Below are 10,439 nucleotides of genomic sequence, written 5' to 3' on the forward strand. Positions count from 1 at the left end.
ATACCCATAAAGCTCGATTCATGAAGCAAGTAGGGAGTGCGTATGGTTGAGATCAATAATTCATTTTATTCGAGAAAAATGTGGTTTGGAATGTGAGAAAAGACCCACAATTTTATACGAAGACAATGCTGCATGCATAGCCCAATTGAAGGGAGGATTTATAAAAGGAGATAGAACGAAGCACATTTCACCAAAATTATTCTACACACACGATCTTCAGAAAAGTGGTGACATTGATGTGCAACAAATCCGTTCAAGTGATAATCCAGCAGATTTATTCACTAAATCTTTGCCAACTTCAACTTTTGAGAAGATGGTATACAAGATTGGAATGCGGAGACTCAAATATTTGAAACAAGGTTTTCATCAGGGGGAGTAAAATACGCGATGCACTCTTTTTCCCTTACTAAGGTTTTTTCCCATGGGGTTTTCCTTATAAGGTTTTTAATGAGGCACCTAGCAATGCGTATTACTAAATATGTGTACTCTTTTTCCTTCACTAGAATTTTTTCCCACGTGGTTTTTCCTAGTAAGGTTTTAATGAGACACATTATCTTTTAATGAACATCCAAGGGAGTGTTATAAATATATTATATTATGGATGTTCATTTAGTACTCCGTTGTAAATAATCTTCCTGAAGAAGCTTATCCATATCTATTTAGTACTCTATTGGAAATAAGCTTCCTGGAGAAGCTTATCATTTCGGTACCCGGTTATGGATAAACATTACCCTAGGTAGAAGATTATCCATATCGGGTATAATAAGCTTATCCATTCAGTACTCCGTTATAGATAAACATTGCTCTCAGTAGAAGATTATCCATATCTGGTATAGTAGCAGCTTACATAGCAGCTTGTAGTAGCAGCTTACACAGCAACTTGCAGTAGCAGCTTATACAGCAGCTTACACAGCAGCTTGTAATAACAGCTTACACAACAGCTTGTAGTAGTAGCTTACACAACAACTTGCGTAGCAGCTTACACAACAACTTCCTTTCTTCTATAAATAGAAGAGATTTCAGTTCATTATGTACATCAGTTTGAATCAGAATAATATATCAGTTTCTCTCTATACTTGTCTTTACTTTATAGTCTTTATTTTATAACAGTTACTTTTTTTGGTGAAATTTAAAGCCACCCGTGACTACATTGAATAATGTTTTAAATTTAAATCCCAACAAATTATGTATGTGCGAGACAAGTAGGAAGTCAACATTGTATTACTTCTATTAGATAAAGTTTGAGACCGGCTAGAGTATAATTGGCATAATCGAGTAATTTCATAGACATAAAAATTAAATCGTAAATAATAATGGCACAAAAACATAAATAAAATTAACTTTACTCTTCAGAATTATTTACTTTTTCAAATCAAAACTCAGAGAGATTTCATGAAATTAAAACGAGATCCAGTTTTAGTGGAGATAAGATGGAGCTTTCTCGATTACAAAACGTCAATTTTTTGCACAGCATGGGGCTTTATCTTATCTTCTTTTATCCAAATAAACTGCTTGGTTTTCAAGTCGCGAGAAAACTAAGAGATATCGTAAAGTGAATATGTCCAAAATAGGCGAAAACCTCGATAATTTCGCCCAATGGCCTACCAATAATATCGCGAATCCGCCATTTCTTTTACTGGTTTCCAAAACATCGTTTCCTCTTTTTGCCTATAAAAGGAGCTTCACTTCTAGCCATCGTTTATTGCTCACAAACACTCTGAAGCTTCCTTGATATCATCTGAATAACTAATAGTACTACTAGCAATAAGTTCTTACTTTTAATAAAAATATATAATCATGAGTTACTTGAACCGCGTTTGGGTGGCCGCTACCGTCGCCGTCGTAAACGGCCACTCCGATCATGGCCAGAAAGTGAAGTCCGGCCTCAAATCCCTACACCACAGCAAAAAACGCTTCTCCTCTTCCTCCACTTCTTCTGGCGCCGACGCTCTCAGGCCGTTATCCGGCATGTTAGGATCTGATGTCGGCGGGTTCATCGGAAGTGGAAACGGCGAGGAGAAGAGGAAACAAGCTGATGATTCGCTCCGGCAAGTTATGTACTTGAACTGCTGGGGACAAAGCTGAGCTGTGGTGGTAGATCGGAGGTTTTCCGTTCGATTTTAGGTGGTGAGAAGTTGCCGCCGGGAAAGGGGAGTGAGTTGACCGGGTTGACTCGTAATGGAGGCGCGTGAACTGAGTTAACTCGGCCGATCCCGTTTAGCTCAAAAAATGCAGTTGCTCTAATTGTAAATTTTGTATATAGTTTAACCATTGTAAAGTTAACTACTTTGGGCCTTTGACCCACTTGATAATGGAAAAGATAGTTTTCTTCTATTCCACTACAGTCTTGCCTTTGATCTTGTGTCACCATCGAATTAGTACTCACTCAAGTTTGGCAAAGGCTCAGAACCTAACATCTGATGTTATGGTTTCCTAACTTTCTTCTAATTGATCGAATAAGAAAGTCGTACACTTAATCATTTTCTCGAATGTTCTGAAGCTTCTTTCCTGCTCCAAAATTGATGAAATTTTGGTGCAAAGATTTGACAACTGATGAAATTTATCGAACAAACCTTTCAGTTTTCCATAATTCCTGAAAATACAATGACATTACGCTTTATGATCCGAAGATCCATATATAGAGCAATATACTACTTGGTTGCCAGTAGTAGTAGTTTTATCCATCTTCTTTAGCGGATTAATAACTACAAAAACTACTAGTGGATGTTGGATGATCTGAAAAAGGTGTAAGGAAATAGGAGGAATTAACATTCATCACTTCCTTTTGTTGGTTGAAATTGTTTGGGAAGAAATGCAGAATCTTCCATATAGACATTGAGTAGCTCCTATTTTGCTTCCGTGCTTCTCTACAAAAATTGGATGCATGTTTTACTAGCAGGCCTTTGCTTTTGCAACGAGCTTCAGTTCTAAAGTGCTATACATGTGTACGATGCTACTGTTATCTGCAAATCCTACACTAACTCTAGTGATAGACAAAGTTTAAGTGAGTGATTTCAGGCAATGCTAGCGGAATTTCGTAAAATGTTGGAGTTAGAAATTTGGTTCCTTTTCCTAAATAATTGGTCCAATTATGAATTCTCATTGACCAAATCATGATATTATCGTTCATTTATTGTATATGACCTAGTCATCTGTTCTTTCATTAGTTTAAATTATAGTTTGAACTTTGAACTGGTATGATATCTGTGTCACCGTCCTTTCGAAGACATGTAGGGGAAAATAACGTTTACTCTTGATGATTATGGAAAATAAACCAACAGGGATTACAAATGAAGCTATCTGTTTTCTGTTTTCGCAACTTTAACTGAGTTAATTATGTCAGCCGACTTATTTTGAATGGATTAATTAAGTTCCTACTTCTGAAATATACTCTATATTTCAAGTTATTCATAATAAGATCGCAGATTGGATTGGCCATAAATTGGATTGGCCATAAAGTGTCCTCTAATTTCAAGGGATTGACAACGATTTCTCACCGGTTATATGGACCAATCGGCTAAAAAAATTTCTCAAACTACGAAATACAAACAATCTTGCCTGCCGTTTTTATAGTGCAATTAAGTTTTTTGAATTTACCTTATTTCTCATAACAGTCTTATGTAGATATTATGGATCCGATACCAAATACAGATATAACAGATTGATATATTGATATTGATAACAAAGGAATTACACTTAAACATTAACAATAACTAAGTAACAGAAAGAAAGGGGATGGGAGAGTCAGAGGCATAGAGAGAAATAGTCGAGGGGGAGAGAGACCAGAGAGGGGAAGTTTCTACAAAATTCAGCCTATCCCACTATCATAGAATCGTGCAATTTAACTAATCGAACTCCATTTCGCATATCACAGGCTAAGCCCATCAACCCGGGTCCCAAATGTAACTTTCCAACCCCTGTGATGGTTTCTTCGATCGTTTCCTTTCGCTTAGTGGCTTTCCAAGCCCACTATCCTCAACCCCAACTTGCCCGCTACTTTCATTTGGACCAAGCCCAATGTAATTCATGACAATACCCCGTTCTCAACCAGAACCTTGAGGACAAGGTTCAAGGGAGGAATTCCAGTCAATAAGATGTTAAACTCAGAGCACGTGGTGAAAGCCAGCTGCTGGAAATGATGTACACGCTGCTGCAAAAATGAAGAAATAGATGACTCCTCTGTTCCTAGTTTAGTAAGAGCATATAAGTCATGTTGAGCTAGAAATCTTTTTGACGCAAACGCTAGAATCTTCCTCTGAAGCAGTTGCATCATCAAAATGAATCCTACAGATGTAAGCGCATTAATAACATTATACCATTACACTCATACATGGGAAACAAATTAACAATATCCTGCTGAGAGTAGTAGCCACCAAAACCAATATTAAGAAACTCGGAACCGTTCCTTGAGTCTTGACCAGAAGCATAGGACACCTCATTATTAATTGACTGAAAAGCAGGCCTAAAAGATGTCCAACAATTCCCAGATAGTAATATCCCAGCAGCTTTGCATAAGCTTGAGCTGCGACTTCCTGACAAATTATTGGTTTCCTGCACAAGTACTGCAACCTCATTTAATAGTGTTATCTGGAAGCCACCAAGAGCTATAGGTGAAGGATGAAATCTACACATTTTAGTTCTTGACCACACCATCGTTTCAAAATCAAGTGTGTATAAGTCATGTAATGCTTTAGACTTTGATGATCCCTCAATAATCATAAGCAATTTAACATCAGAAAGGACAGTCACGTGGTGTAATATTGGTGTTGGACCTGTTCTCGTGCAATGAAGCAGCTTCCTTATCAAGGACTTAACAATAAGCAATGAAGATCATTTAACTTCCCCCTCTTTGCATCTTCAACCCCAAGGTATGTAGTAAAGAAACGTGAACCAGGATCATAGGGAAAGTTTAGTCCAATGTCTACTCCGCTCCATTCACATGACGCTATAAATAGAAGGTCTTTGTCACCAATAACAATCCTTGGAAGAACATTTTTGCCCACACGGTTTGTTGTTACCCATTTGTATGCATCAACAGTATTTTGCAAGTCAAGTTTCAAGGGTTCAATACAAGAATTCCTTAAGGTTGACAATATGAACTTATCGGGACCTAAATCGCTCGAAGTAGAACTGAATATACAACTTCTTTTAACTCTAAAGAATATGGTAAGCGAACTAGAGCCAGGATCAAGTGGAAACTCACATCCAAATTGATCAAATGTAAATTGATGCAAGGATAAACTAATTTTAACATAATTAGGACCACTTAAATAATCATATATGGCTATGTCCAAACGTTGGCTGTGTCTGCAAGCAGAAAGCACACAAGGCAGTGCTAGTTGATTATCAAACATGACATGGTCACACTTAACTGCAGAAATTGTATGAATCATTTCATCAAACACCTGGGTTTCATCCGTGATTGTATATATGATTCTTCTATTAGAAATCATTGACGTAATAGAGAATTTGTGTAGCTGAAATTTTCAGTATATTGAATGAATGCTTTCTGTACAAGTTATGTGTATATATACAAAGAATGAAAGAATCTTTTGCATAACTAACTATCCACTTGCCCTATGCTTATTTGTCAAGCTATAACTACATATTAGATATGTACAGAAATAAAGAGAAATAAATACATTTTATTTTCTGACTAGACTCTTCTAACTCTTTCTAGAAAACCTAAGCAGGCCTTTTTAGTGTGTTGGGCCCCAAGATGAAATAAGCAGTTTAGAGAAGCAGTTTGAGCCCAATGCCTGCCTGGCCCAATTTTATTGAGCTTGAAACAAATATCAAAAGCTCTTCAGACAAGAGCTTGATTAACCTCGTTTGTATCAAATTTCTCCTTCACAAATTCAACTTCCTTTTCCCTTCTCTTTGAGGTTTCTTTGCAAATCATTCTCAACTTCTGATGATCGTGAAATCATATCACCAACATCCCCCCTCAAGTTGGAGGGATGTGAAACAATCCCCAACTTGCCCAAAACAGATCTGTGAGATGGCCCAGCAAGGGGTTTTGTAAATACATTTGCAATCTGAGAAATCGAAGGTACATACGACAAAGATATAAGGCCGACGAGGTATTGCTAATGCACAAAGTGAAAATCAAGGTCAACGTGTTTGGTGCATTCATGGAAGACGGGATTTTTGGCGATGTGGATCACCGTCTGACTATCGGAGTGAAGTGGAACTGGCAAAAAAGGGGAAACAGAGAGATCCTGTAGAACTCGTACCAGCCATGTTACCTTTGCAACCACGCGACGCATTGAGCGGTATTCGGCCTCCGCGGAAGATAGGGAAACCAAAGATTGTTTCTTTGATTTCCAAGAGACTGGAGCCCCGCCTATGGAGATAAAATAACCACTGATGGAACTGCGTGTGTCAGGGCATCTTCCCCAATCGGAGTCACAAAAGGCAACCAAATCAAATGCTAATGAAGAAGACAAGAACAAACCTATACAGGGATCAATGAGGAGATAACGAAGGCAGCATATTGTAGCCTCAAAGTGAGGAACCCGAGGAGTTTGCATATATTCGCTGAGAAGCTACATTGCGAAGGATAGATCAGGACGGGTATGAGTGAGGTAATTCAACTTACCAATGAGCTTTCGATAGATTGTGGGATCAGACAATAGGGGACCAACATCCATCCGCAGATGACACGAGGGATCAATTGGAGCAGAAACAGGCTTCATATTTAGACAACCAAACTCAGTCAGCAAATCTAAGGTAAATTTTCGTTGACTTAGAATTATACCTTATGGTTCCCAAATGATTTCCAAACCAAGAAAATATTGAGTCTTACCTAAATCTGTAATTCGAAACTCAGAATCAAGAAAATATTTGAGTGATGCAATTTCGAGAGGATCATTCCCTATTAGTAAGATATCGTCCACATAAACTGCAATGATAGTTGTTTTCCTGTCTGAGTGTTTAAAGAAAAGAGAGTAATCATTGAGTAAGTGCGAGAAGCTTTTGAAATTCAGGGTTGTTGTGAGTCGAGCATACCACTGTCTTGATGCTTGTCGCAACCCATAGAGTGACTTCTTGAGTCTATACACATGATTAGGCATAGGAGGTGAGAGGCTAGCGGAAAATTTCATGTAAACTTCTTCTTGCAAATCACCATGCAAGAAGGCATTATTAACATCTAGTTGAAAATATTCCCAGTCCTTCTTAACTGCCACAGTAAATAGGCACCTGATAGTGGTCATTTTCACCACTGGTGCATAAGTTTCTGTAAAATCTATGCCTTCTCGTTGTATGTCACCTCTTACAACTAACCGTGCTTTATACCTTTCAAGCGACCCATCTTGTTTGTATTTCACCTTGTAAACCCATATACAGGGTAGAGCTTTCTTGTCTTTGGGTAGTACAACCACCTCCCAAGTCTTGTTAGTTTTAAGTGCTTGAATCTCTTTGGACATAGCCTCAACCCATCCTGGATGTAAGGAAGCTTGATAATAGGATCAAGGTTTTGACAGATAGGAAACTTAGTTTAAGAGAGTTTGATTGTAGTGTGATAGAGCTGAAAAAGATAAGATAGGAAGGGTAACATGGGAGGTGAAACGGCCGGAAGAAACATTAGTAAGAAAAACAGAATTACAAATGTAATTGTTTAAGTAGAGAGGGAGATGATGTTCTCTTAGTGACGTCCTAAGAGCTAGTTGAATAGGTTCAGAAGAATGACCAAGGATGGTAGGGGACTTGTCATTCAAGAAAAAAGGTGAATTTGTAGTATGGTAAGGAGAGTGTAGGATAGGTGAAGAGGGAGAATTAGAAGAGATTGGAATAGAAAGGGATGGGGCAGTAGGTGAAGGTGAATAAGCAAGTAGGTTAGGTGAAGAAGGAGATGGAGGTATAGAGTTATAGAGGATGAAAGTTCCTTAGGATAGATATGGGAAGAAGGAACAGGGTGATCTAGGTGAGGTACTGATGAATTATTAGGGAAAATGTGAATGGATTCCTTGGAAGAGAATGGGAAGATGTGCTCATGAAAGACCACATTCCGAGAAATGAACACCTTCTTAGACTGTAAATCAAGTAGTTTTGTGACGATCCGGCCAGTCGTCTCATGAGTTACCGCTCCGTTTTTCCCCATTTCAGCTTATTTATGCTTCGTTATCCGTATTTTATGTGATCGGGTTGATTGGTTTGTTGTTGGTGTGGTTTTGGTAAGAAATGAGACACTTAGTCTCTTCTAAGAAGGCTTAAGTGGGAAAAGGTCAACCGGATATTGACTTATGTGTTAGAGGGCTCGGATGTGAGTTTTGATGGTTCGGTTAGCTTCGGGAGGTAATTTGTGACTTAAGAACGCGATCGGAATGGGTTTTAGAGTTGTAGAGAAGAATTAGGCTTGAATTGGCGAAATTGATATTTGGCAATTTCCGGTTGATAGGCGAGATTTTGATATAGGGGTCGGAATGGAATTCCGAGAGTTGCAGTAGTTTCGTTGTGTCATTTGGTATGTGTGTGCAAAATTTCAGGTCATCCAGACGAAATTTGATAGACTTTTTGATCGAAAGCATAATTCAAGAGTTCTTAGGCTTGAATTCGATGTAATTTGATAGTTTTGATGTTGTCTGAGGTGTTTTGAGGATTGGAACAAGTTTGTGGATGTTTTAGGATGCGTTGGTGCTTTTGGTTGAGGTCCCTGGGGCCTCGGGGTGATTTCGGATGGCTAACGGGAAGTTTGGAGTTGAAAAATATAACAGAAAAATGCAGCAGCTGTAGCAGGTCCAAGAGGACTGCAGGGGAGCGGCCGTGGTAGGCATCGTGCGGACCGCGCTGGCTTGCGCGGAAGGGGCGCGGCCGCGGTAGGCATCGCACGGACCGCACAAAAACTGGCGCGGCCGCAGTAGGCATCGCGCAGACCACACAAAAATGGCCGCGGCCACGGTTGGTAGGTGTCACGCGGACCGCGCTGGCATGTGCGGACCGCGGTCAATTGGTGCGGACCGCAGTCGATTTGGTGCAGCCCGCGGTGAGAAGACCTGAAGGGTACTCTATATAAATACGAGGTTTTGGGTTTTATTTGATATTTTGACCTAGAGAGCTCGAATTTTGGCGATTTTTCGAGGGTTTTTCAAGAAATTCATCGGGGTAAGTGATTTTAACTCAGATTTGGCTAGAGTACATGAATCTATCATTGAATTCATCATTTGATTCGTGATTTGGGATGGAATTTGGAAAAAAAATTGTGAAAACTTTCAAAAATGTAAAATAATGATTTGAAAGACCAAATGGTATCGGAATTGGATAATTTTGGTGTGGTTAGACTCGTGAAGGTATGAGGATTCTGAAAATGTAAATTTTATCCGATTCCGAGACGTGGGCCCGGGGCTCAGGATTTGCTAATTTCGAGATTTTTGATATTTTTTCGAATGTTTTCGCTTGGGCTATGTTCCCTTAGCATATTGTGACCTATTCATTCTGATTTTGGATCGATTCGACGCGCGCGGAGGCCAATTTGAGAGGCAAGGGCATAGCGAGCTAGAGTTTTGGCCAGTTTGAGGTGAGTAATGATTTTAAATGATGTCCTGAGGGTTTGAAACCCCGGATTTGCACAACGTAGTGCTATACTAAGTTGAGATACACGCTGTGTGACGAGCGTGAGGTTCAATGCTATGGGGATTGGGACTTGGTCCATCCCGAATGATATTTTACTACATTTTTGATTGAGACATATACTTTATTGTGGTGAATTGGGCTTGTTGCCATGCTTGGGGCCTTGTGCCGACCTGTAGAACCCTTAGGGGATTTTTGACTGATTTTTCTCACTTATTTTGTTAAAGAATTTATATCCTCAGTCATGTTTCCAATTGTTTAAGAATGATATGAACCAAATTTTTGAAATGTTAATCATAAATAGGAAGAGTTATGAGGGCTAAGATCCTGACCGTACATTATGCCCGAGAGGCTGTGATTTTTAAATGACTGAGAGGGGTCGAGGACCCAATAGTGAGGATATTTTATATGATATGGATCGGGCTGCGCGCCGCAGCAGATATATATATTATACACATTATGGATCGGGCTGCACGCCGCAGCAATTACTTATATGGATCGGGCTGCATGCCGCAACAATTATAAAGCGCTTGGGCTGAAGGAGCCCCTCCGAAGTCTGCACACCCCCAGTGAGCGCAGTCGACTATTATTATTATGGATCGGGCTGTACACCACAGCGATATACGGATCGGGCTGCATGCTGCAGCGGTATATATATATATATATTGATTCGGTTATCGTTGTAGACACCTGATTTTTGACCCTCCCTGAGAATTTTCACATTTTTAGCGTGAATATATGAAATTGGGTCTAATATAGCTATTTTAACTATTTTACTTTATTTCGTCGCAAAAGAAAAATTACAAAAAATATATATATGAATTTTAGTTTATGTATTTCTCATAAACTTGAAAATATACAAAAAAACT

The 10,439-nt window shown here is 39.2% G+C and overlaps 1 protein-coding gene across 1 annotated transcript; it reads left to right on the forward strand.

The window, feature by feature from the left end:
* The first annotated feature begins 1,797 nt into the window (after positions 1–1,797).
* LOC104215531 (uncharacterized) lies at positions 1,798–2,085 on the forward strand. Its single transcript, XM_009765349.2, has one exon. The coding sequence runs from the start codon at positions 1,798–1,800 to the stop codon at positions 2,083–2,085; it is 288 nt and encodes a 95-aa protein (XP_009763651.1).
* The last annotated feature ends 8,354 nt before the right edge of the window (positions 2,086–10,439 follow it).

The sequence above is a fragment of the Nicotiana sylvestris genome, chromosome 7 (assembly GCF_000393655.2).
Source record: "Nicotiana sylvestris chromosome 7, ASM39365v2, whole genome shotgun sequence".
In the NCBI taxonomy this organism is placed as follows: Eukaryota; Viridiplantae; Streptophyta; class Magnoliopsida; order Solanales; family Solanaceae; genus Nicotiana; species Nicotiana sylvestris.